The sequence below is a fragment of the Molossus molossus genome, unplaced genomic scaffold (genome assembly GCF_014108415.1).
Source record: "Molossus molossus isolate mMolMol1 unplaced genomic scaffold, mMolMol1.p scaffold_m16_p_1, whole genome shotgun sequence".
Taxonomy (NCBI): Eukaryota; Metazoa; Chordata; class Mammalia; order Chiroptera; family Molossidae; genus Molossus; species Molossus molossus.
Genome location: NW_023425344.1, coordinates 87,802,699 through 87,829,193, shown reverse-complemented (window position 1 = coordinate 87,829,193; position 26,495 = coordinate 87,802,699). Strand labels below are relative to the sequence as shown.

Genomic DNA, 26,495 nt, shown 5'->3' with positions numbered 1-26,495 from the left:
CCTGATGCAATTTATATACCAATCTACTCTTCGTTCCTCTTTATTTACAATTTGGTAAAGAACGTAGGTGAAGATGCTGTGGGCACATTTGCACACGTGTGCCAGCTGCTTTGAGAAAGGAATGGGCAAGGGACAATACTATCAACGGAAAATCAGGCAGACATTTCCGATTTTAAGAGACAACCAAAAAGGGAATATCTGTAAGATCCCCTGGGTTTAAGGGCAATCTGGGTAAATCTTCACATCTCTAAATGGGTGCACATAGCGGAGCGGGTGGGCCTTCCATCCTCAAATCTAAAATAATTGAGAGAAGTTGAAAGGCCCAGGTATGCCAAAGGTCAGAGGGATCAACGTACAGACCCTAATAGAGGGAAAGGGAGGGAGGAGATTCCAATAGAAAACCACTGCAAAAGGGAAGCCAATAGAGGTAAGGAAGTTTCTGAATTAATTTAAAAAGTTAAGAATAAGCAAACTCAGTTGCCATGGGGGAAGGAGGTGGGGTGGGGATAAAAAAAAGCAGTTGATGTGGTAATTAAGAATTTGGTGAGAGCCTAGGCAGGTCACCTTCTTTCTGAGATCAGAGCCCCATCAGAAATTCTTTCAAGTGTCCTTCTGCGTCGCCAAAGATGACAACAGCAAATCAATAAGTGCTTGAAATGAAAGGGGATGCTGGCGAGCCCCCAGGCTACAGATTTCCCGCCGCCAGCCTTTTCTGAACTCCTGGCGTGCCTTTGCACCGCCTCTCTTAAGAAGAGCTACCTTTTATTCGTATTCTCAGTACGAAGGTAAGTGCTCAGTTAGCATATCTATTAAACGTCGGCTCGAGTTCCCGCTCTCGGATCGTGCGGAGAGCGCGCGGCCGCCGCTTGCCCAGACAGCCCGCGAGGCAGCAGGAGAGGGGTAGGCTGGCCAGACCGCCGCGGCCCCACACCTCCGGACTGGCCCCGCTGCTCCAGCATTTAGAGCTGCTGGGCTGGAGCTGGAAGGTCTCTGCCAGAGCAAAGGGCCTGCGCGGCCGCGGCCACCGGAGCGCTCCTTCCTCTTCGTTTATTTACAAACAAGCACCAAATCAGTAACAACAGAGAAGGACCAGTGCTCCGAAATCAAAGCTCGGAATCACCGAAACTCTGTTGAGTTCCAGACAGTGGTCTGTTACCCGTCCAATACTCATCCCTCCCTAAAATGTCTTGATTTAACAATCTTTCCAGGGCCCAACATCCCTAGGACGTTTTAATTAGGTAATTCATTAGTAAGTCAATACAGACATTTATATATTCTTTTAGCTCGAGTGGTTAAGTACTAATTTCAAAATGATTATAGGATACCGGAATAGGCAACGCATAGTAATTTTAATTTATATGCAAATCAATTGGTTCATCTTAAATGCCTTTAAAAAAAAAAAAAAAAAAAAACAATTATTGTGTTGTAGCATCGGAAATTCTGATCAAACCGCCTGAAGAGAGAATTCGGAAACAAGACCTGGACTGGCGAGAAAATTTAGAACAGCCAACAAATCAATAATGTTTGAGGCAGTTAAACATCTCTAGCCATTGCTATTTACATACTCACTTGTTGTCAGATAAGGAGCTGGGGAAATTGTCTGCCAGGGTTGAGATCATAATCCAGAGTGAGAAAGTAAATGGTAGCACGCAGCCCGTTGGCGAGCTGTAAAATAATACTGTACCTTTCCCAAATTCTGACTCTTGGGTGAGCAAGGGCTGGCCGAGGTCACCCTACAGTTGTCCTCGGTCTTACGGCGCTTTGCTCAGAAAATGTTATGTCCTCCCTGAGCTTCACAGTTTGATTCCTGTTCTAACAGTACTGTCACTTGCTTCAAAATCTTGGAGGGAAGGGTATCATTCAGAATCTCAATAAAAATTCTCTGACCCTGTTCAGTCAAGTAGCGCTCTTCCTGGACTGATATTGGGAGGTGGGGGCTATGTTTTTAATTCCTTGTGCCCTCCCCCCCCCACACACACACACATTAAATCAGATAGTGGAAAAGACAGAAAGAAGGGCTGGGGGGGGGGGATGGTCCAGTGGAAGGCTGCTATCTTTAGACTTGGTTGAAAATTTTGGAAAAGTAAAAAGGTTGTATACATCCGAGGACATTTTTTAAATATACTCTGGAGCACTGAGTCTCATCAAGGATACCAGAACCGACCAGAGAGTTGTTTATGTCGAAGCAACATCCTTGAAATTCACAGATATATGAATGAGGTCAGCGTCCCCTAGCCGGGCTCCCAACCCAGGCGACCTGCTCTTAAGGAGCTGGTGGTACCTTTGATGCTGCAGCCTTGTTTACAACTGCAGGGCCGAGAGTGCTTGCTTTGCTCGGACGCTCCCTCCAACCCTTTCTAATTTGGAGTAATCGGAATCTAAATACAATCGCCACCGCCCGTCGCCAGGGCCCACGATTCCATTTCTACTCTGACAGGGAAAAACCTGAAATCCACGTCTTACATCAGCTCGGTGGCTTGTAGCCTCCCAGCACCCTGCCTCTCCGCTGCATGCCTAATGTATTCCCCGATGGTTCTGGGCATTAATTAGTTGTTTAATAGGAGTATGACTAAAAATGTAAAAGAAGGATTAGGAGCGTGAAACGTATGTCCAGCTCCTTCCACACACTCGAGGAGGGAATGAGAATCATTCTGTATCTTCTATTTCTCCAGGAGCCATTTGCATTTCCCACCAGCTGCTCACTTCAGCTGCACTGGCGCTGGGCGAGGCGAGGGCCCAAAAGCTCAGAGCGGTGTCTGCGACGTCCGGACTAGGGTTAACTAGCCCCTGGCGGGCGAGACACCAGACAGAAAGGGGGGGCGAGGGGTCGTGAGCTCCCCGAAGCCCCTTCATCCCAGTCCTGGTGAGCAAACCTCTGAATCCAGAGGGGAGGGGGCTGCACGCGCAGATCTGCGCTTCTCCCCAGCTGCAGCCTGGTTCTCTCTCCCTTGTCTCTCCGGGTCTCTGAATCTTCCTGTCTCTGATGTTCTCACTCTTTTCCCATTTTTCCATGAGATTTCCCATCCTTGCCACCAGATGAAGGCGAGGCCCTTCTGCTTGAGCGTCTCCTAATCTCTATAAAATGAAAAGAAAAAGAGGGGAGGACATCCTTGATAGGCAGAGATGAAAATGTCTCTCTTGGAATACGTCTGCCATTACGTTGTGACTTTAGATTTCAGTTGTGAGACTTGTTGATTAAATTTGATTTTCTTGCCTCAGCAAGATTTCAGAAACCGGAAATAAAAATTCCCAGAGACCGAGGGAAAATAAAAATAAAAACAGCACGTGGTCATTTTCCGTGTGGCCTCCTTTCAATAAAACTGCCTTGAATTTTCACCCGGTAAAGGGAGAAAGTTTGAGTTTTCACGGATGTTACATGAAGGTTAGTAATGACTTTAAAATGCAGTCTCTCCCCAGTTTTCTTCGTGGCTGAAGAGGCTAACCCTTTCCATAAAATGAGTCCATCTGTCGACTGTTAGCTGTTTCAAAGTGAAGGGATTTAGCATTCAAAACAAATTGAGCAAGTTTGTTTGCCTGTTTTTACTGCTAACTCAAATGAATTCAAAACACGGAGTAATTCAACAAAACACATAACATGTTCCAGACAGCCCCCAAATGCATGAAAAACCCCAAACCTATGTGGTGACCTGGGTTATTTTCAAGACAGGCCTTTTTAATGTACATATTTCTCACACATTTTCCCAACAAGTCATTTTTTTTTCCTAAAATTATGAGAACTGATACCTTGATTTAGGAAAAGCAATACAACTTCTAGAGAGAACTTTATTCTCTATTGAGGGCCAAAAGGGAGGGCTTTTTCATGGCGGGCCTGGCTGAGTTTTGTTCCTATGCAGGAACTAGCATTGGTGGAAAAACCCAAATGAGAGCTATGGCTGTTTTCCAACACTTTCCAAAAACATACATTAACAGGATGCCCTTGAGACTGGAGGAGCTTTGTCCAATATGCCTGGCAGAAGCCTTCACACCTGGTCTTCCAGGCAAATCATATTTATAGTTCTTCCATCCAAGGGCAAGACTGAGCATAAGTATCCTGCTCCCTACCAAAACACACACCCTTGCTCCCGTCAAGACATCGAAAAATCAGGGTTTAGAAGTAGGGCACACTTTTCGGGTGAAAATGACCTAACTTCACATGTTCTTTGATTTTTAGGAGAAAATGTGAATTTGAGGGGAGCTTCCCTTCCCACCCCCACCGCCGTCCCGTGCAATTTAATACCATGCTCGACAGGAACCTTAACCTCGTCATTTTAAAAAATGAGATAGCCGTGACCCGGAGTGAACTCCTTGAATGTAGATACAGCAGAGGAAATTCTAGACTCTATGAGGGCCTGAGCCTTGTCCAGCACAATCTCTTGGTATACTCTGGGCAGTGCGCAGCAGTGCCCACTTGTGCGCGGACACGGGGTGCCGCGTAGCTGTTCCCCTCGCCTTGACTTCGGGAGCCTGTGTCCAGGCCCTCGGTGCTGGACCAAGTGGCCCAGTCTTCTCGGGTTGACTAGTCTCACTCGCTCGCTCCCGGCTGCCCCCGGTCACCCACTTTTCCAGATTTCTCCACGGTCATCCTCTCTCACTCCCACCCCTCCTACCTTAACTCCAACCTCCTGCCCTTCCCTCACTTCTGCCGCCCCACCCCCCACCCCTAGTCTCTGTGACCTCTTCCCTCAACCCTGCAGACCAGAAAGAAGGTCACACACCGGCCCACTCAGACTCACACCCCACAGGCCTCGCCCCAAACAATCCCTTGCCCACTGTCCTTTGTTCCATTTCTTGGGCCACTTTCCCTGCCCTTTCCTCCCTATCCGTTCCGGTTGGCTCCCCGGGAGTACCTTTCTGTCTCCCCGACGCCCTGGCCCTCCCTCTCTGATTTCTTCGAGCTCCCGGTTTGGCGCAGATGTCTTTTTCTCCTCCTCCCACCCATCCTCCCTTCGTGTCCTCTTTTCCACAGTGGGAGTGCATGCGCCTGCTGCTCGTCTGCTCCTGTCTAAACGTCCTGCCCGGCTCCCTCTCCTCCCTTTGCTCGCCCAAGCTCTTTCTCCGGCTCCCGACTCCTCGGCCGCCTGGCATCCGACCTCTCCCCTGCCTCGCCTCTCGGAGCCCCTGTTGCTCCCCCCGCGGTCGCCCTAGAGCTGAGCTGGCTCCTGCTCGCCGGCCTTGCAGCCCGGCTCGGCCGCCCGCCCGCCGGCCACTGTGCAGTGGAGTTTGGTGGAATCTCTGCTGACGTCACGTCACTCCCCACACGGAGTCGGAGCGGAGGGAACAGAGAGGGATGAGAGCGAGGGAGGAGAGAGAGAGTGCGAGACCGAGCGAGAAAGCTGGAGCGGAGCAAAAAGAAACTGCCAGTGACGGCTAGATTCCGGAGGCCCCCGCGCCCCCGTGGACTCCCTCGGAACTTGGCACCCTCGGGAGCCCCGCAGTCCTCTCGGCCCGGCTTTCGGGCGTTTGCAGTGCAGCCCGCGCCTGGCTCGCTGGAAATCTCCCCGGGAAGCGGCGGGACACGGAGACAGCAGCTTTCTCCCGGTAGCCGGTAAGTGGAGGCCGTCTGTCCCGCAAGGATGTGAGATAATGCGAGTTTAGAAATTTGTTCCACTTTGGAGAATCTTCATTGTAGGTGATTTGTAGCTCTTGGGGATGCCTCCCTCCTCCCCCCGAGGTAACGCAGTTGGCAAACAGAACTTGCAAAGCCTTGTTCCTTTCGTCCCCAGTCACATACACTAACAATCTTTGGGGCGCTGAAGTCGAGTGGGAAGCGAGACCATGGCTGGCATTTAAAAAGAAGTATCTTCTCCTAAATCTCGGTGCCAACACGGCAGGGACAAATCCTCAAACTGAGGATTAGCATTCTCAAGATAAAGAGCTGGGTACAAAGTTTCAGCTACTGGAAGATTAGCCCCCTTCCCATTGTTACCAATTGGAAAAAAAGATTCCATCTTAACTGGCAGTTAGTGACCTCTCAGGCCCAAACGAATTACCTGGGAGCCAGGACTGGATGCCAAGCTCACACAATTACTTCGGATTATAAATCCTTTAAATTGACCACCAGTCAACTCCAGTCTTACATTAAGGAGATACATTTTAAATGGGTGCCCGGAAGAGGACTCTTTTCCAAATGTCAAATAAAAATAAATAATAAAGATTCTAAATCTGAGAAAAATGCCCCCCACCTAATTTAATGGCTTTACTTTCCTAAGCAATTTAGAAATCAAACCATCATAGGGTAGTCTGATTTTTACATTTTTTTTTGTGCCAGTATGATGTCTTACTAAAGTAAACTAAATGGAAAAATCTTGTACTATTATAAATATAAACAACAGGAATTCATACATCCTAAAATATTTTTATGAAAAATTAAGCTATTTTAGAGAGATTTCATTGATTTCTTTTTTTAGGCCATTAACAAGAATTAAAGACGTTTTTAATATCATTTTGGAGAAAATTCATCTAAGACTCAAATACCAATTATGCCAAGGAAACAAAGCAATTAAGCAAAATACGTTGAGGATTTTTATTAGTTTAACATAAAATAATCATGCAAGATTTCGATCAAACTTTCCCTAAAAATTAAATAGCTACTCCATTTATGGAATGTTTTACTTTATCTCAGCAAAAACTACACTTAAATTATTCAGGTGCATTGTTCCTCAAGTGTTCCTAAAGCATCAATATTAATTGGTTTAAAAGAAGGCTTAAACTGGTAAAATACAGAACTCTGTTATGCAGTATTGTAATTTCCTTAAATAATTACCTTCTGCGAATTAATTTACTGGCTAATCTCACCAATTTGGTTCATTTAAAACATATGTTCTTGCGCTGTTTATTTTTAAATTTTCCATTGAAGATTTTATTATAGGGTATCAAAGTGAAAGGAAAGGGGAGGGAATGTGAAAGGATTTGTAATTATTAGAACTATATATTTTCCGGAAATTTTTCTTATGACAATCATTGGAAATTATTTTTAAGCAAATCTTTTTATTTCTTAGAGTTTGCCTGCCTGCCAGCCTTGACTACTGTGGTGCAGTGTGCTCCATTAGCTGTCTGGTCCTCTTCGCTTACTCACAACAGGATACTCAAGTTGGATAGAGCAAGACTGCCTGGCTTATATATACTCTAACTAGGACATGAACTTTTGGGGTGAAAACTTTCTAGCAGGAAAAGTTGTGCATCTTAATTTGTGAGATTAGCCATTGAACTCATTCCCTAAATCCTACAGACAAATTTGTCTTGTAAGACTTGTCTTGACAGGGCAAGTTTAAGGACCAGCAGGTAGGAATTAGAAAATTATTTTTTAATTTTAATTATCTTCTCTAGTTATTTAAACTTAATTCATCTAGTAGGCCTGGACATTATATGAAGTAATAAATAAATAAATAAATAAATAAATAAATAAATGTAGGTTCCAGGGCTCATTTTGACTGCCAAATAAATCCCCAAGTCACAAGGACACATAGGAGTGAGCTAAGGAACATGCCTTGACCTTCTTTTCAATCCTTAGAGCACAGTTCTTGAAGATTTGTTTTGTATTACTTTGTTTGGTCTTCAGAACTGAAGCTTGGGAGTGGGGGAGAATGTGTAATAACTGGCTTATTTTATATCGAGTGACCCGATCTTTTTCTTTTGTATATTTTATTCTTTTAGAAAATAAGAACTATTTACCATTACCATCTGCAATGCTCCGGCCACCAACTAATAATGCAGCCAGTTCAGACGTTTAAAAAGAAAAAAAAAAAAAAAGATTATCGAAATGATGATGACATGCAAATTTCCCCTGAAATTATCATAAGTAAACATTTGAAGTCTGGACTAATAAAATCCCATCTGTGTTACTTCATATCGAGTTAGTAGAAAGCTGTGATAATGAATTTTGTAATATCTCACGAACAGACATCTCAATCAGGGACTAATCCTGTGATTTTACTGCAGAATCACTAAATCTGGAGCCGCCAAACTGCTACTTCTGGGCCCCCGGGCCCGCAAAGATTCGCGGAGCCCCCAGTCTCCGAGAGGGTGGGAGAACCACTTGGCTGGCGGTCCCCACCCGGTATCCCCACGCCGCTTCCCCTCCTCTAGTCAGCGACCTTGGCCAGTGGCCCTGGGTCCGGCTCCTTCCAGGAAAGGCCGAGGAGCAGGAAAATGCGACTCAGGCCAGAGGCAGACCCGCAGCTATCTGCTTGCCTCTGCCCCTCCGCTAACCAGGCAACGCCCTCGCCCACCCTCACCCCGGACTCCAGCGCAGTGGGCCCTCCCTCCGCCGGCGTACCCTAGTTGTCGTAGAGCGAGGCAGGAGCCAAGATCGAACGGTCCTGGGGAGCTCGCAGCCTCCTTTCATTTCTTCTGTCTTTAAAGCAGCCGCATCTCTTCTACCCAACCCAACAGAGCCCCTCACCACCCGCTTCTCCGGGTTTGCCTGTGGCGGAGAAGGGGAGGCGCGTTAAAAGTTAGGCTCGCTGCGTTGTGGTTGGAAATTTGCAAAAGATTTGGTCTGCCTGGGAGGAGAAGGGAGAGAACTGGGGAGGCCGGTCTCTTAGAGCTATTTCTCCATCCTTGGTGGGCAATAAACCCTCTGGGAACGTTTGTCCCGCGCTCTTCAGTCTCACTCTGGCCACAGCGTTTCTCTCCTCTGCGATCTTAAATCATACTTTAGAGTAAATAAATGGCCGGGCGAGTATCTCCAGGGAGAAGTGTGGCTAAATATGGAAAAGTGGTTCCTGATGGATGAGAGGCCCAAAGCCGGCTTGTTCCAGGAGACACCTAGGCCCAGAGCCTCAGAGTCCTGTTCGCTTTACAGAAAATCGAGGACAATTGCGGTCTAGGACAGGAACAAGTTGACTCTGACATTCTACCTGTTTACTGAGTTCCCACTGAGTGCTGTGCTGAGCGGTTGCCTTCGCACACAACTCCCCAAGATAAAAGGCCTCTAAACCTCCCCACCCCCGCCCCACCAAGTTTGTATCTGCTGAAGTTACCCTGGTGTTCAGACGGGCTCTTAGCCCCTGATAGACACCTTGTGAGTAGTTCCACAGCCTAGGACCCCAGAACGCGGTAGCTTTATAGGCCAAGAGCCCCTGGGCCCATTCACTGCGGCTGTGGAGGGAGATCTCCGCCTCATCCCTCGTGCTAGGGTGGGGATAAATCTGGGCAGCCAGTAGCTGTGAGGTCCGAGAACCTAGCACAGGATAAGCGCCTACTTGCGGGTGTTGAAATTACCCGCCCCCCAGGGAGCCTCCTTTGAGCCTTTCGCTTTCGTGACCCAACGCTTCACACAGCCCTCCCTCTCTTCTATTTTGCAGATAACGGGGAATGGAGACCAACTGCCGCAAACTGGTGTCCGCGTGCGTGCAATTAGGTAAGACTCGTTTCTCCTTCCCGGTCCCCCGACGGCCGACCGTGCCACGCGAGGGTAGTGAGAGGGCACCTGCCCTGCGCTGAGGTCGCGGTGTGAGGCGCTTCCCGGAGGGGCCGGCCAAGGGCAGGAAGGAAATCAGAATCTGAACCGGGGGCAGCTGCTCGCCGCGTCCCGAAACCCCCACCGACTCCCCCGAACGGGAGCTGCTGGCAGCCGGGAAAGTGCAGAGAGAGGACGCCCCAGCGCCGGGTGGCCCAGAGGGTCCGCGAGACGGGAGTGCCCTCCGCTCTCCCTTCTAACTGGGTCTTTGCTCTTTGTCCCTCTTTTTCCTCGGTCCTGCTTACCCCACACCCCTACCCCCGCTCCTTTCCGCGGCGGCCGGGGGCGTCTCTTTCCGCGCACGTGGGGCGGGCGCGCATGGCCCAGGCGTGCAGCCGGCCGCCGTTGAATGCCTCTTCTCCAAAGACTCCGAGATCAAAAAGGTCGAGTTCACGGACTCTCCAGAGAGCCGGAAAGAGGTGGCCAGCAGCAAGCTCTTCCCGCGGCAGCATCCTGGCACCAATGGTAAGGCCGGGAGCGAAACGCAGGCTGCGAGCTGGGCACCGGCCTCGCCCCGGGGCCTCTTGGCCTTGGGTGAAGCGTAAGCAGGCGGGCGCACCAGACCGGCGCTCCTGCTCCTTGAACTTAGACACTTGGCCTCTGGGTGGGACGGAAAGCAGCCGCCCCAGGGACGTTAATACCTTTCCCCAAATCATACTGCTCTCCTGAGACCCAACACCTCTCCCTCTCGCTTTCTCGCTCTTTCCTTTTGGCCTAATCTATGTATACCCCAACCTACCTCGGTGCCTCCAACTGGCGTGGAAAAGTGGTCCAACAGCGACCTCTGTCGCTCGCCACGACCCACTGCGGGCAGCACCAGCAAGGGCCCACACTGTCCCGGAGGCTTTCAGCCGCGCCCCGCCCAGACTTGTGGGTGCGGAGTTTACCGCGGAAGGCGAGCAAGGGAGGCTTGTGTTGGCGGAGATTTGCCTGGCTGGGGAGGTGGAGGAGCTGACAACACTCCGCAGAGCCAGAGGGCAGCGAGCATGCATAGCAGCCAAAGGTAGAAAGGAGTGTGTGCCCCTGTCGACGCGAACCTACCTGTTGTGCTGGTTGCAGGGCCTCGAGTTTTGGTGGTGTCGTTACTCGATTGGCTGGTTTCATTCTGAACGAGTCAAGGGACATTGCTGCTCAAAGCCTGCAGCCTTGTGTAAAACTTAAAACGTCTCCAACCCATTGCACAGGTGTTTGATAAACTGAAACTTGTTCTTTTGTAGTGTGTGTGTGTGAAAAGCAAGAGATAGGACAAGCTTTCCTTGTAATACACGAGAAACCAAACCTACTGCTCCTCTTTTTTCCGGATTTTCCTGGCTCCTTAATAAATAAGTGCCTAGCCTTAGGAAGTTGTTGACTTTTGATAGTGTGAGGAGATAAAGCGACGCCCACCCTACCCCCAGCCCTCGTCCCCTAACCCCCTCTTTCCGGATTAAAGAGTAAGGATACAAATGGAATGGGTGCCCGAAGGGGAGGGAGATGCGAATTGGGACCCTGGCCAAGTAAACAAACCATATTACTAAGAAAAAAAAAAAAAAAAAGGCCCTGCATTTGGGCTTCCCAGTGAATCTGAGAGAAAAACATCATTTGTTGAAATAAAACGTCTAAAGTGGTCCGGAGCAGACCGGCCTGGACACTGCACAATATCGCGGGTCCTCCTGCTGGGCCAGTTAAATGCTCACTTGTCCGGGATTAACCCCATGGGGTTAAATGGGGCCATGGAGAGATAACGTCCGGTGATTTCTGTCATTAAGATTGTGTTAAATTCTTCTTCTGTTTGATAATCGGTCGTAAAAATAAATTATTAGACCAGAGTATGTTTGGGATATGGTTAAAAATCAAGAGCAGCCATGACTCCCGGGGAAAATACGTTGTGCGGGTTCAGCCCTGGCTCCAGCCAGACTAGAGGAGGTCCTCAAACTGACTTCGCACGGGGCGGACTGGCCGCCGCCCAGCCGAGGCTGACATTTCTCGCTTCGCTGGGAGCTGGAGAGATGCAAAATATGTCCTCCACCCCCACCCTCACACAAGACTCTTTGACCCCAGGAATGGTTTCTAAGTACAGGTGGTGGCCTCTATTCGAGCTAGGGAGGCAGGACCTCTTAAGGAAGAAGCCTAGGGTGGAATGGGGGATTCCTAGGTGGGAAAGAAGTGGGTTAGCAGGGAAGTCTTGACAGACAACCCTGGATGTTCTCTTTTGATAATTAACAAATAAACAAAGAACTAGAAATAACCATTACTTTTAAGCCCAGATTATTTTAACACACGTGAAGGGCTCTTCCCCTACAATGCCAATAGTCTCTTTTCTACTTTTTAGGCCAGAAACAAAATTGCTATCCAAACATATTTAATGCCATTAATGAAGAAGAAGCATGTGATAATAAGAAATGCTGAAAATCTTGACTTTATTGGCTTTTACGGATCTGGTAGGCCAAAAAAAAGTCACCCAAAATGAGTGTGTGAAGCTATAGTACTCTTAAAGGAAGGTTGCCTGCATCGCCTTTACTGAATATAAGCAAATTTAACTTATGTAATAAGCCAACTCCTGGCCACAACCTGCTTTTAAAAGAAAGAGATGTTTCTCCTTTGTTTTTTAGTTTTTATTTGCTCTTGAAAAAAAAAAAAAAGTTTACAATGACACGCGATTTTCAAAAAGATCCGGTATGTTCTATTATTGACACTACCCTCTCCTCACCCACCGAAACCCCACGTCGTCATTGAAGCCTGAAAACGTTCTCTGAGTAGGCAGAGAGGACTTCCGGGAGGCTCGGGCCCAGATTTGTTTCCCATGGAGTCCCATTTCCTTTGACATCCAACAGGCTGACCTCCAGCCTGGCGCGAACCCCAAAAAGACATGGAGCATGAAGTCAGCTGGAGACCTGTTAGGCCAGGGTTTTGAGAGGGTGGACAGAGGAATGACTAGGCATGGCAAGTGGAGCGAAGAAGAGTTGACAGGTTAAGCGGTAACCCCCTCCGCGAGTAAGAGGCAGAAGCCCCTGAGAATATCCCTAGAACAGAAGTCCTTCATTTTTCCTTGTTTTGGGTGTCCTGAGAGGAACCTCCTTGCGGAACTCAAAAAGTGGTCTTGACCTTCAGGAAGGGAATGGGCTGAGCTTCCCCTGTCAGTAACCCTGAAGTTTCAGGGCGGTGGCTCTGGATTCCCAGCTGAAATCAACCCAAGCTGTCTCTCCTTGGTCCTGGCACCTGGTTTAGCGACCAGACCTGAGGTGGGGGGCCTTCGCCCGGCCTCCCCCAGCGACGCCATGAATTTTTAAATAGCTCTGGCACGGCGGCTGGGTTGAAGGTGTTTGACCTGGTCTCTAGTGTTGGAAAACTTCCTTCCTTTGGGAGGGGACTCGCAGGCCCAGTGCGGAGCCCCAGCCGCGACACACTCTCACTGGGCAGCAGTTCGTCCCGACTTCTTCCGAAGACCCGGGATAACCCCACCGCCTCCGCGGCCACAGACCCCTCATTCATTCAATCAGCAAATGTTTGCCGAGCACATACTAACGTGGGTTCCAAGGTACCCCCTGAAAGCAAACAATCTTGGTTCCCTCCGCCGGTATGAAGCGACTTTAATGCTAACAAGGACACCAGGGACAGCAACCCAGACCCTGCGCAGCGAAACGCAAAACGTTACGCGGGGGCAGTGCTGCGGGCCTGAGCATTGTCAGAAAAAAAAAGGGGGGGGGGGTGTTTAGAAGGGTAGAAGGCGCGCAGTGCAGCCGGGGACAGGAACGGGGCCTGCCAAGGCGCGTATCGTCTGAGCAAGAGGCAACGAGAGAGGGGAGCTGGGCAGGGAGGGGAGATTTCCATTTTCTTTTGGATTCCCCCGCCAAATCAGCGTGTTGGCAGAAGCTGCCTCTCCGCGGGGTGTGTGTGTGTGTGTGTGTCTTTCCGCCATCGGGGGCAATTCGAACAGCCGTCCCAAGGTGGCCGCCCCCTGCGGATCCCCGCCCGCAGAGGCAGGCTTTACAGGTTGCGCTCAAAGTTTGGTCGGGCTGGAGCGGCTTCTTTCTCCGCGCCGCCCGCTGCTAATATATGCAGCAGTTGTTAGCGCGGCTCCGGGGAAAAGAAAATGTATAACGAAAGCTTATTCGTGAGCAGGAATATACTAATGGAACAATCTGATGTCTTCTTAATCCTATGTAAAAAGCTTTGTGGTCTTCCTAATATTGACTGAATGGGTAATTAATGGCTCTTCATCTAGGCGAATACCCTGTAATCCAAAGATAGGAAAAAGACAACAAGCCCAAGGTAGAAGACAAAAGGCCCAACTGCGGCTGCCCCCCCCCCCGCTCCTGCTCCCCCCGCCCCAATCACCACGACCACCAGGGCTCCAAATGGAGAAGTTTCCTCTCAGTAGGAAAAAGCAGGACGGTAGAATTTACATACCTTTCCTGGGCTAGACTTCAACCACAGAACCTGGCCGCCCAGCAAAGTCCTCCGCTATTGGTCTCTTCCCTATCAGTCCTCTCTTCGTTTCTTCTCAGCTCCTCTAGGAAGTCGCCCTCATTATGGTTCTCAATAGCACTTTTCCCCCAAAAGTCTTTATTTTTCACTTAGGGGAAATGATTGATAACAGAGAACCAACACACAAGGTCCTAGCAAGCTCCTTTCTGATCCAGGTGAAGTCTCCTTTCTTTTACAACCCAAGGCAGAGAATCTGTGAGGACTAAGGTAGTCGAGAGAGGAAGGAATAAATTAACAGAAGGAGAGAGAGCAGAAAAATTGTGTATCTGTGTTAAAGAATGATCAGGAGTGATGGAGTCAACTCCATTGTGAGGATCTGACATGAGGAGTGCCCAAGATTCTCCCAGCATGTTTTTAACAGGCTGACATTTTAATTTAAATCTTTAGCAGTAATATATTACTTGGGTTACTACAATGAGCTGGGTTCCTTTTTTGTCAGCTGACAGCTTTTAAAATATTATTTCGCTAGGGAAATAAAAGCTTCATCTCAGATTATAGGTGGGTATTTTTGGATTTATGTGATTTATGGTCACCATGACAACTAATGCTGAATGTTAGCAACCAGCAAGTCAGGGAGAGGGAAGACAGAAAGAAGGGAGAGCAAGAGAAATAGAAAAGGGAGACAAACATGAGCTGGAAAGGCAGAAAGAGAGAAAATAAAAAGAGAAAGGAGTATCTTAATCCAATTTTTGTTTTGTTTTTTAAGTGACTTTAATTAGTCCCTTGTCACTTCTCTCTCTCTCTGGACCTGAATATTGATGTATGTTATTCCCACTTGTCTTCCTCTCCTACCCTAACAAACATGTATACGTTCTCTGTATTTTACTTCTCCGTGACTAAATGAGGGCCTAATAAACCTGTAAGGCTAACATGCTAATGTGAAAAGGTATTACAGCATGTGGGTTTAGCGATTTCACCAGCCCCCTGCTCCTGTGCCTGGTCTAATCCCTTGATCTTCTCTTCACTGGCCAGTGTGGGGGTACCTACACCTGTCTCCTGAACTCCCTCACCTAGTCACACCAGACCTCCAGTGGTAGAGTGTGTGGGAACAGAAACATGGGGACCAATTACACGAACCTACAGAGGACGGGTGTCGCTCAGTACATCTGTAGACTTCTGATTAGAAAAGAATTCTACTTCACCACCCTTTTTAAAAAATAAACTAGCACTTTTTAATTCCATTAGAGAAGGTGAAAAAATTAGCCTCGGTCAAGCCTTTAATTTGTGGATGATGGCTGGGGAGACATGAGTAGAAAGGGGGCCCTTTCCAGCTTGATTTTTGTGTGGAGAAAAGCCAGGCAGAGGAAGGAGGAGGAGAAGGGCCACTTCTTGAACAGGGTACAAGGTCTCCTTCTGACCTCTGAGCCTTACACCACCGTTCTGGCACACTCACGCTTGTCATGTGGCTCTCCGCGGAATCCCGGGCGGCCACGTCCTTGAGCTGACCTGGACCAGAGCGAGACTCCCACCCCTCCAAGACCTGACAGCGCAATGAGACATCTAATTGAGTCATTTTCCAGGTGAACTCTGAGGACACATTTTTTTCAAATGTTGTCGGCCCCTTGGTTGGGTCCCAATCCATACCCGGGCCTCTGCTACTGAGAGGATGACAGCGAAGCCCAACCAATCTCATCTCCATGGCCAGAGGGGTTTTGCGCAACTAACACTAAAGAGTGTGAAATTAAATAAGACTTTAAGACTAGTATTCGGTGGTAAATACCAGCTCAAAACTCTCCTGACTCTGTGTCATGCATTTCCCTCCTCAAGAGACACTATTTGAAAGAATAAGCAAGAAAATCCAATTGAGACTATAACCTGATGTCTTTGGACACAAAAACTTAAACCCCTGCACTGGGCTTCCTGTCCTCACCCCAGGAGGCCGTGGAGCACCGGTTTCCCTGAACAAACCACGCTGAGTATTTCTGGACTGAAAATTTCCGTGAGGAAGGCTGAAATACTAATTCCTAGAACCAGTCAAAGGGGTTCTGAACCCCTTTGATTTCTTTCCTTCCAACTTCTTTCCGTATCTACATTCCTGTGCCTGTGTGCCCACCCACAAGGTTGCTGTAAATTAAATCTCCAAAATTGCCCACCTCTACTACAATTTTTATTGACGTGTTTCCTGCTTCCCCACTTGCTTTTCCCCATGTAGACTTTTCCTATTGTTACTCCTACCAGCCATGGAGTGAATCGCGTGCTGTGAAGTGTGTCACTCAGGCTCAGAGTTTGAGAAGTGATTAATTGAGTAGGAGAGAGTCGAAACTCTGGCTGAAAAAAACAAAAAACAAAGAAATGCCTCACTGGCTCAGTTGTCTAGAGAGCTAGGGTTGGGGGTATGTGTAATACATATGTGTATTCTGTAGGTTAATAGGTATACATATGTATGGTTGTGGGGGTTTTTTCTCTAAGCAGAGTGCTCCAGATACATAAGATTTCTTTCCTTCCACTTGACTTTGCAATGGATCAACACAATTTAAGATTCCTTGTCCTTTTAGGCTTTTAGGTAGCCTGAAGGTCACCAGCACCTCCCATGTCTCCAACACTTTGGCACTGTGAGATGCTGACACTTTCCATTGGGTTTTCCACCCACTTTGGAGGGTGATTTAGGTCCTTCATATTGTATATTTGTCCCCATGAAAGTTCTATTAGTCAAGCAAAGCCACCTGAGCTTAAATAAAAATTCTGCGGGTTTAATGAGAGATGTGCTTAGAAATCTATATGGCTCTGTGGAGCTTCTCAGCTCTCCCAAGTAAGAAATTTTGAAAAACACCCTAAGCTTGCACCGAAAACTGAATGCTCACTATGATGGAAGAAGCTTTCTTTCTTTGATGCACTGGAGTTTCTTCGTGAAATGAGGCTTTGGGGATGCGCTACTGTGGGGATCGCAGCTATGCTGAGGTTTAAAAGAAGAACCTGGAATATGATTAGTAAACACATTGGGCAGAAAAGAGCTAGATTTATATTGACTTAGTTATAGGTCATCGGCTGGCAGTACAATGGGAGGAAATATTTACTTTACACATATACTGTATGATCTTGGGGGAATTAGAGGAAATTCAATAAGAAAATGGCTAGAAACATCTAAAACCCTTATTTAAAAGACTTAAGCAAATTAAAGTCTTACCAGATTAAAACCCACTACAAATGTAAGAGCATTGTCTTCAGTAAAACGCTGTGGGGTCTGAGGAGATTCTCCTCCAAATCTCAGGGATAAAATGCGTCATTTAAGCACCAGATAATGAACAGAATGTAAATTAATTTAACCTTCTTTACCAACAGGCTGCTGGTGTAATATGTATAATTTAGTGATAAGATTGCAGAACCTAATATAGCTGAATGTATGAGCCTCAGCCAGCACAGACCTGTCCTATGGGATGTGTTCTGCTCTGAGTAGATGTGTGTATGCCTGAAATGGGGGTGAACTGGCATAAAAGGTTAAACTTAGAATTGCTGATCTTAAGCTTACTATAAAGAAAGTTTCCCCTTGTTGCTATATTCTTCTTAAAGTAGGATGATACTTGTGTGAAGAGACTGAAGAACAATTCTCATTTGGTTCCTCTGACTGCTCTTAAGCATGTTTAAAATGGGGGGAGGAGTTGCAGATAGGGTTTGGGGTGGGAGCAGGGCAAAGGAGAGCCACATAGGTTGCAAACATTTTTGTATTCCAATCCATCTACTCTGCCCCAGACTGAATACGTTTCCCAATCTTGTGAGCAAGGACAAGGAGGGAATTTTCTGAAGAGACCCCATACTGGTGTTGCAAATCATTGACTGTAAAGTCAAACAAATACACAGTCAGGGATGATAACACTAACTCCACAATAAAGTAATCGCCAATGCAGAACCCAGGGAAGATTAGTTTGTGCTCTCCAGCTGACCTAAGCCAGAGGACAAAAGGACTTTCTAAAATTATTTTAAGTGATATGTTTGGATTTCTTTCTTTAGTTTCTTTGGTAATTACATTTCTTTAGTAATGGAATTCCAAAGAGTTGGATATCTCCAAAGGTGTTTTATTTCCTTTGTTTATATAAATGAATAAGGTTTTGCCTTACGTAGCTGAGTGTTCCCGTAAGCTTTTGCCCTTCCCTCAGACCCTACTGCCTCTTCATGCTTGGACTTTAAAATTCAAGACAGCCATGCGCTTCCTGGGGAGGTAGGGGGGAGGCAAAAATTATCCTTGAAATTGGTTATTTGGCAACATTCTTAATTGTATGGAAACTCATTAAAGCATAGTTTATATATAATTAGCTCAAGGCTGTTGATTCTACAAGCTTTATGGATTTCAATCTGATTGATAATAAAGTAAACAAGAGAGTCGAATTTAAAGCTCGGCTCTCTCCCTGGTTAGGACGAGCTTAATACAGTGTACAAGGAATTTGAAAGATCTAGGATATGTGTCTTAATCAACGTTAAGTAGAATGGATAAGCTTTCAGCATTTTGAAAATGCTGGGTTAGGGTTTCTATTCTATTGTGTGTTTTCTGTCTGGGGACTAATAAGCATTACAGAGAACGTGATCTGAGGCGACTTTTTATTCTTGTATAAATCCAGAGTGAACCACCAAACAGTTGTTCGTTTAAAGTCAAGGTAATTTTCTTTTGACGGGTCCATTTGCTTCTGGATTTCTAATTTATTAGCCTGCCTTCCCAGGGATATGTCTTATTTTGCAATTAAAAGAAAGCTTCTTCAGATTAGCCCAGCATTCACCTGACAGGTTGTTTGGAAAAATCTAAGATCAGAGAGGTGATTTGTTGGTGTTTTTAAATATTTCTGACTTTAAGTAGCATGTCTCCTTTCCATACAGGAGAAAAACACCTTTGGATTGAAAATGGATATGGTGAGACACAAAAGGGGTGGAGAGTGGGGTGCCTTGTTGATCCGTGTAACTTCAAGCTCCTTTCTCCCGAGCCTTTTACTCCCAGCCTCATCATTCCACCACCCCGCGCGAACAAAAAGCCGATCCTCTTTAGTCGGGTTGGAGCCAGCGGGTGTAGACTCTGTGGGCGCAGCGAGGCATTGGCCCAGCCCCGCATAGCTGATAGGAGCAGGCAGCATTGTCCCTCCGCCGCCGCTGGGGGCCTTCTGATTGGGTCGGAGGCTTGTCACTCCGGCACCAAGAAGGGTCTGGGAGGAGGCGGAGGCAGGAGGTTTGGGGAGGGCCGTGGCCGAATGACGTCTCGGCACCAGGAAGCCCGCCTCTGGTTTTAAGATGTTAGGCCAACAGGGAAGCGCGGAGCCGCAGTGCTGGTCCGTCGCTGGCCCAGGTGCCAGGAGCTGAGCTGCGGCGAGACCGGGCTCGAGCTCGGCGATCCGTGAGGGTGTGCGTGTGCCCAACGCGGAGGGTGCGACGCGAGGCTCGCGCCGCCGTTGCCGCCGGGATCCAATATCAGCTACCTGTCCCTGTCACTCTTGACACTTCGCTGTCAGGGCTGCGCGCGGGGGCGGGCAGAGCGCGCTCTGCGTTAGCTTTCCTTATTGGAGGGGTACTTGGGAGAGGGAGGGGGGAAGAAAGGGGTCTTTGCCCACTCTCGTTTCGCTTTGGAACTTGCAAGCCTGCTCCCCAAAGACGCTCGGAGCTGTACCCTCCTGCCCACCTTCGCATGGCTCCGTTTACCCGCTGACTTTCGGTCGCCGGAACCTTTCGCTTAAACCCTCCGAAAAGGGCGGTGCGGCGCGGCTGGAGGACTCCACGGGGGTTGTGCTCGCTGGCTGTGCCCGCGGCGGACACCGCGGGGAACCTCCGCGCCTAGAGCGCAGTGCGGCCCAGGACTCGTAGGGCGACGCGCTCCTTCGTCCATGAACTGCATGAAAGGCCCGCTGCATTTGGAGCACCGAGCAGCAGGGACCAAGAGGTTGGCTGCCTCCTCGTCCTCCTCTTGTCACCATCCCCAGCCACTGGCTATGGCTTCGGTCCTAGCTCCTGGTCAGACCCGCGCCCTGGACTCTTCCAAGCACAGGCTGGAGGTGCACACCATCTCTGACACCTCCAGCCCCGAGGCCACAGGTAAGGCGCCGCGCTGCCCCGCGGTACCCCCGCCCGGCCGCCCCGCGTCGCTCGACCCCTCTCACCCGCAAGGAAGTGGGCCCCTGCTGGGGAAAGCGTGGTGGGAGTGGTCGTTTAGCTTGCAGTCCGCAGAACTTCCGTCCCTTTCGCTCTACCTCCACCGCCTGGCTGGGGCGGCGCCAATGGCGAGGGTCTTTCTGTCGCCCTCCCTATTCCTATGCTGACCTCCCTTCTGTTTCTTGAGTCACAAAAATCCCGAGAACGTTCAGAGGCCGTTCCCCATCTCCTATCCGGGCCATGTTCTCCTCTCAGCTTTCAGCTCCCGAGAAGCTCCGCTTGTTAGCAAAGTATCTCTGAAACTATGTCTTAGAAGAAGAAGAGGTCTTTTTGAACTTGAGTGGGAGACCGAATCCCAAGGTCCACTTTCCTAGCCTTTAGAAGCCGCATCGAAAGCTGAGCTTTCTTCGAGGGGGGGTCTGTGAAACGCGCGCGGGTGCGTGTCCTGGGAGATTTGGTGTGTCTGCACAGAGGCGTATAAATGTGCTCGAGAAAGTACAAGCTATAAAAATGAATGTGCCACGGTCGCAGGCAGATAAACATGTAAATAAAACGTACGGCGCCCGGGGGAGGGGAGGAGATGGGGCGCGCACACCCACACTCACGTCTGCACCCCCCCCACCCCCCCCACGCAGCGCTCGGAGCCACGAGAGCGGTTGCTCACACACTCCTCCCGGCTGGCCACCCAGCTGTTCCCGGCCAGTGCCTCCCCGTCCAGTTGGAATTCGCGGGTTGCCGGTGGACATGCTAACGGGAACCTTTGTGTGTTTCGTTTTCAGAAAAAGATAAGAGCCAGCAGGGAAAAAATGAGGACGTGGGCGCCGAAGACCCATCCAAGAAAAAGCGGCAGCGGCGGCAGCGGACTCACTTCACCAGCCAGCAGCTGCAGGAACTGGAAGCCACTTTTCAGAGAAACCGTTACCCGGACATGTCCACGCGCGAAGAAATCGCCGTGTGGACCAACCTTACGGAAGCTCGAGTCCGGGTAGGAGTCCGCGCGTTGTAGAGCTGCAGGCCGTGTAGAGCCGGAGGGAATATGGAAAGCGGAGCCGCCCCAGAGGGTGAGGGTGGGGTGCCTTTGCAAAAGCCGAAGGCCTCTCGGAGGGCCCAATCGCGAGGTTACAGCACCCCCTTCCGAGGCCGCCGCGGCCGGGTGTTGGGACCCGGAGCAGCACCGCTCACCGCCACGCCACCCAGCGCCCTACCAAACTGGGCCGCGTGGCATATATCCCTAGTACAGGGTATTGTGTCCCCAGCTTTCAGTCGCCAAGAGACCGCTAATAAAATCCCTCCCAGGCCAGGAGCCGAGAACAGGCTCCAACCTGCGCGCCTTTAACAAGGAAAACTGGCCAGAAACACCCAAGGGTTTGGCCCTCCTTGGGAAACTTCCGCGCCGGGCCTGGCCCGGCCTTTACTCGTCTCGCCCTGGTTACAAGGTCTTTGCGGGTTTTCGGCCATTCAGGTCTCTCTCACACCCTACCCCCCAGGTTTTGTGATCTCCGGAAGCCATTTTAATACACAGCTACTATCCTGCTAGTCCTCTTAGAAAGAAAAAGAAAAAGACTTTTCAGTTTGGTTTATTTATCTTTTCTCAGGAGATTGTTATACCCTTCCTCCCAGTTGTAATAGTTTTTATCAAAGAAAGGGCTTACCTTTGTAGTAAATCTGTACTTTATGGATTGGCAAAAAAGAACTTTAAATCAGTTACCCAGTAGCAACATCCTGGTTTATGCTGGTCGGTGGGAAACTCCAAAACTGTTAGGATTCTGGAAACAGAAAATACGCTTAGGATCCCGAGGCTTTGCTGTAAAAAATAAAATAAAATAAAATAAAAAATGCTCTGGATGGAAAAACAGAGCCCTCAGCCAGAACAGAGAAAGCAGAAAGAAGGAAACATATAACAATAATGACGGAAAGAAATAACAATAATGATGAAAAGAATTAAGGCCAAAATGCACTCCCAGAACAGAGGGAATGAGGACACTCTCTGGGTGGCATTTGTGTAAGGTGTGAGGCTAGGCTGGTGGTAAAAGAGCCGGGATGAAGTTGGAAGTGGTTTTAGTTTAACTGCATGGAGCTAGCGCTCCAGCCGGCCGGCATGGTTTTGCAAAAGGTCAGTCTTTCATTAGCTCTCCTGCGCAACAGGGGAACGGGCCTCTCACGTACTCTTCTCGCCTGGGCAAAGTTTAGACGGCGAGGGTAGAAATGGCAAGTAATTAAAATAAAAGTATAATGTGTAGGTTCTGTGGAATCCTTCAGAAAAGCCCTCCCCCAATCCTCTGGTTTCTCTGCAGTCCCTCCCAAGTCCCCCTGCTGCCGCCACGCAGGGCTTTTGCTCCCTCCCTCTACCTCCTTCCAGGCCCGCGGCTGGTCCAGCCAAGTGGGAGTCAGGCGTGCTTTTTATAGCAGTCGGGTGCAAAAGAGGAAGGGGGATACAAAGGAAATAAGAATGAAAGAGAAAAAAAGCGGGATTAGTCGGCTGGGCTCGGCTGAGATGTGTAATGTGAAACATCACCAGTGTCAACTCGGAAATCTCCGACCAGGCCTCGCTCCAATACACAAAAGCCGCCGTCTGGGGCGACTGGCGGGCCCAATGTGGATTGAGAGCGAGGTTGCGGCGGGGCCACCAGACGCGGGTGGGGGCTGGCTGTGCTGGGTGGCCGCCCGAAATGCCTAGACCCGACTGGGCCCAGCGGGAGAACGTGGAGCGCGCAGGCCTGGCCTGAGATGGGAGGGGAGTGACAAGGAGGAGAGCAAAGCGAGGGCGAGACTACAGAGCGACCCGTTCTGGGTTCGGAGATTTACGCGCCAAGTTCGTTTATTTTAATGAGCGGTCGAGGAGGTGGCCTTTGCTTTTTACTTGGTTATTTTGCAAGGCGAGGAAGGGGGTCGCGGCCCGGGGCTTGTTGGGAAGGCGCAGGTTCCCCTGGAATGGAGGGTGGCAGTGGAGATCCCAGAGGAGGGAGGAGCTGTGTGGGAGAGAGCAGGTTCTGGTACCCACTCAGCCCCTGGTCCTCATCATCCAAAGCGGTGGCTTTGGAATGGAAACAAGTTTGCAAGGTGGCAGGGGAAGGGTTGAGTGGAAAGCCTGTTGACCCGCGTTTATTTTTGTAGCAAGTGTTTTGGGACCCTGGGTTAGAGAACAAGCTGCCGCAGGCCGCCGTTAGGCTGGGGTTTGTGGCGAAGCTCAGAGCCCGGCGCACAAGCCTGAGCCGCCCGGCCTCCCTCCCTCGGTTGGTGGCTCGGGACAGGTGACTGCGCATTTTGGAGCGCGGGACAGTGCTGGGGTGGGGGAAAAGGTGTCGACTAGTGTATGTGTCAGAGTGGAGGCGGCCTCTGGTGCTCTCCGGGATCAAAGTTTTACTTATCCGATCTATGGCGTCTGTTTGCTCCCTGCCCTCCACCCCAGGTTTGGTTCAAGAATCGCCGGGCCAAATGGAGAAAGCGGGAGCGCAACCAACAGGCCGAGCTGTGCAAGAACGGCTTTGGGCCGCAGTTCAACGGGCTTATGCAGCCCTACGACGACATGTACCCGGGCTACTCCTACAACAACTGGGCCGCCAAGGGCCTTACGTCGGCCTCCCTGTCCACCAAGAGCTTCCCTTTCTTCAACTCTATGAACGTCAACCCCCTGTCGTCGCAGAGCATGTTCTCCCCGCCCAACTCCATCTCCTCCATGAGCATGTCGTCCAGCATGGTGCCCTCAGCGGTGACCGGCGTTCCAGGCTCCAGCCTCAACAGCCTGAATAACTTGAACAACCTGAGCAGCCCATCGCTGAATTCTGCGGTGCCGACGCCCGCCTGTCCTTATGCGCCGCCGACTCCTCCGTATGTTTATAGGGACACGTGTAACTCGAGCCTGGCCAGCCTGAGACTGAAAGCAAAGCAGCACTCCAGCTTCGGCTATGCCAGCGTGCAGAACCCGGCGTCCAACCTGAGCGCTTGCCAGTACGCCGTGGACCGGCCGGTGTGAGCCGCGCCCACAGCGCCGGGATCCTAGGACCGTGCTGGATGGGGCGACTCTGCCCTTGAAAGACTGGGAATTGTGCTAGAAGGTCGCGGGCACTAATGAAAGGGACAGAAAGAGAAGATAGAGAAAAGGAAACCACTGAATTAAAGAGGGAGCTACCTTGATTTCAAAGGAATTTCCTCAATGTCTGACATCTTTCACTAAAAATATTTCCAACAGTTGCAAGGACACACAAATGTTTGACTGGATATGACATTTTAACATTACTATAAGCTTGTTATTTTTTAAGTTTAGCATTGTTAACATTAAAATGACTGAAAGGATGTATATATATCGAAATGTCAAATTAATTTTATAAAAAGCAGTTGTTAGTAATATCACAACAGTGTTTTTAAAGGTTAGGCTTTAAAATAAAGCATGTTATACAGAAGCGATTAGGATTTTTCGCTTTCAAGCAAAGGAATGTATATATTAAATACCACACTGTATGTTTCTAACATATTATTATTATTAAAAAATGTGTGAATATCAGTTTTAGAATAGTTTCTCTGGTGGATGCAATGATGTTTCTGAAACTGCTACGTACAACCTACCCTGTGTATAACATTTCGTACAATATTATTGTTTTACTTTTCAGCAAATATGAAAAAAAAAATGTGTTTTATTTCATGGGAGTAAAATATACTGCATACAAATTGGTCTGGATTCTTTCTGCCCTCCTCTGTCGTCTGGCCAGGGTTTCTCAGTCACTGCCTGCTAAACAAACCAGTTCCCTCTCCTGCCTAGTTAAAGATACAAGGCAGCAGTACTTATTTAAATTTGGTAGAAATAAATTATAGTCATTCATCAAAAGCAACAAAAAAGCACTCCCAGAAAAAAAAAAAAAAAAAAAAAAAAGCTGCAAAGTCTGGTCTTGTCTCCCAGATTTTTCTTTGGCTTAAACCCTGAGGATTCCATTATTGCTAGAAAAAATAATATAAGAAGAAAGGAGAAAGACATTTAGAAAGTATGCCAGCTTGGAATTACTTTCATTTACTCCTCGAGAAAAAGGGTGGGGAAACTGCACCTCCAGTAAATTGTTCTGGAGAAGTATGTGTGTGTGTGTGTGTACATGTAGTTTATATACATTCCTCTCAAGAGGAATATATCTGTAATAAGTTTATAAGGAAACACCTCCAGTTCAAAATATTTAGGCCTCTACGTTTATCTTTCAGGCTTAAGTAGAGGGATTCTTCATGTTATATTGCATTACTATTTCCAAATCCTTTGGAGACATTAAAAGAAACAAAGACAGGTTCTAATAACTACAACCTCTTAGTTTCTCAAAGAGCCCAGGGGTTGAGAGGTTAGAGTGGAGTTTCCTGAGTCTTGTCGAGCAATATGTAGTTGAGACAAAGGTCATGCTCCCCGTGTTTTGTTTTAAATAATACTGACCCATTAATTCTAAACCTGCTTGTTCCTGAAATTATACAGGATTATAGTTTGCAAACTGCAGGACAATGATTCAAATCAAGATGAATTACAGCCTTTGCCCTCCCATCCTCTGACTTCTAAACGGGGAACTAAGGTCTGTGTGTTTCAAAGAACTTTAAGCAACCGCTCTTCCTTTATCGGTAGTTTTCAGCATTCTTTCTTTCTCTTTTTTAAATGTGTAATTTGACTTTGTAACAAATAGTAGCAAATACAACTTAGTCCCAAAGAACTCATCACTGTGCGGCTTGGAGAGTCGGTGGAGGAGAGAAGAGTTCTAAGGACTCTTGCTATTCTCGTCAAAGCCGCCCTGCACCTCCCAAGTGGGCAAGGACAAACACCACCCTGGGGAACTGGGACAGAAAAGTAACCGCCAGTTTTGTGGAGCAGAGAAAACCTGTGTTTTTGCGCTTAGGTTTCTTTTATGTGACTGAAACTTTTACCTATAAGCGTTTGGGGCACAGACACTGATTCTTTGTTCTGCATGGAGCTGCTGCTGCCATTTAAAGAGATCGCAGATAATGTTCCCGATTTAAGATCAGTACTCAATGCACTTTAACTTTTTTTCCTTTTTAAGCTCTGCCTCTGACCTGTGGAGGGATCACGCGGGAGTAGAGGGCAGATAAAAGCCCTTTGGACGAGGGTCACCTCCGTCCTTGTTGTTCACTTGAGAGCACTGGAGAGGAAAACGGTCCCCACCAGCGGACTTTGGCTTCTGGAGCGGCGGGGCCCCAGGTCCATGCGGCCCCGAGCCTCCGCCTGGTGTGGGGGAGGGGCGACGGGGGAGGGGCTGCAGGGGCTGGAAGAAGGGATTTGGGGATGGGGGCTGGAAGCGCTAACGAGACGCGCTGGTTGGATTTGCGTTTCCTGCTGGTCCTAGAGTGACTTGGGAGCGCTGGGTGCAGGAGGCGGATCTCGGCCTAGTTTGCTTGCTGAAGTAGAACTTTATTTCGAGGGGATCAATCAATCTGCAGGAAACAAAAATGGAAGTCGAGGTTTGGGATGAGTTGTCACTTCCCTGACTTGAGTGGTGCGGGCTGGGGGCGGAGACTCGGCACTCCTGAGGAT

The 26,495-nt window shown here is 48.8% G+C and overlaps 1 protein-coding gene across 3 annotated transcripts; it reads left to right on the top strand.

Moving 5' to 3' along the window:
- Positions 1-222: 222 nt before the first annotated feature.
- On the top strand, positions 223-24,652 carry PITX2 (paired like homeodomain 2). Of its 3 annotated transcripts, XM_036266320.1 has the most exons (6): positions 223-427; positions 4,172-5,545; positions 9,306-9,361; positions 9,788-9,925; positions 20,767-20,972; positions 23,397-24,652. In XM_036266320.1, exons 3-6 carry the CDS (start codon positions 9,316-9,318, stop codon positions 23,958-23,960), a joined length of 954 nt encoding a protein of 317 aa, XP_036122213.1. In that variant the 5' UTR covers positions 223-427; positions 4,172-5,545; positions 9,306-9,315; the 3' UTR covers positions 23,961-24,652. The 3 variants fall into 3 exon arrangements, with proteins under 3 accessions (XP_036122213.1, XP_036122220.1, XP_036122205.1); XM_036266327.1 differs by lacking the exon at positions 9,788-9,925; XM_036266312.1 differs by lacking the exons at positions 223-427; positions 4,172-5,545; positions 9,306-9,361; positions 9,788-9,925 and adding an exon at positions 19,445-19,930 and having other exon boundaries at positions 23,397-24,639.
- Positions 24,653-26,495: the final 1,843 nt, after the last annotated feature.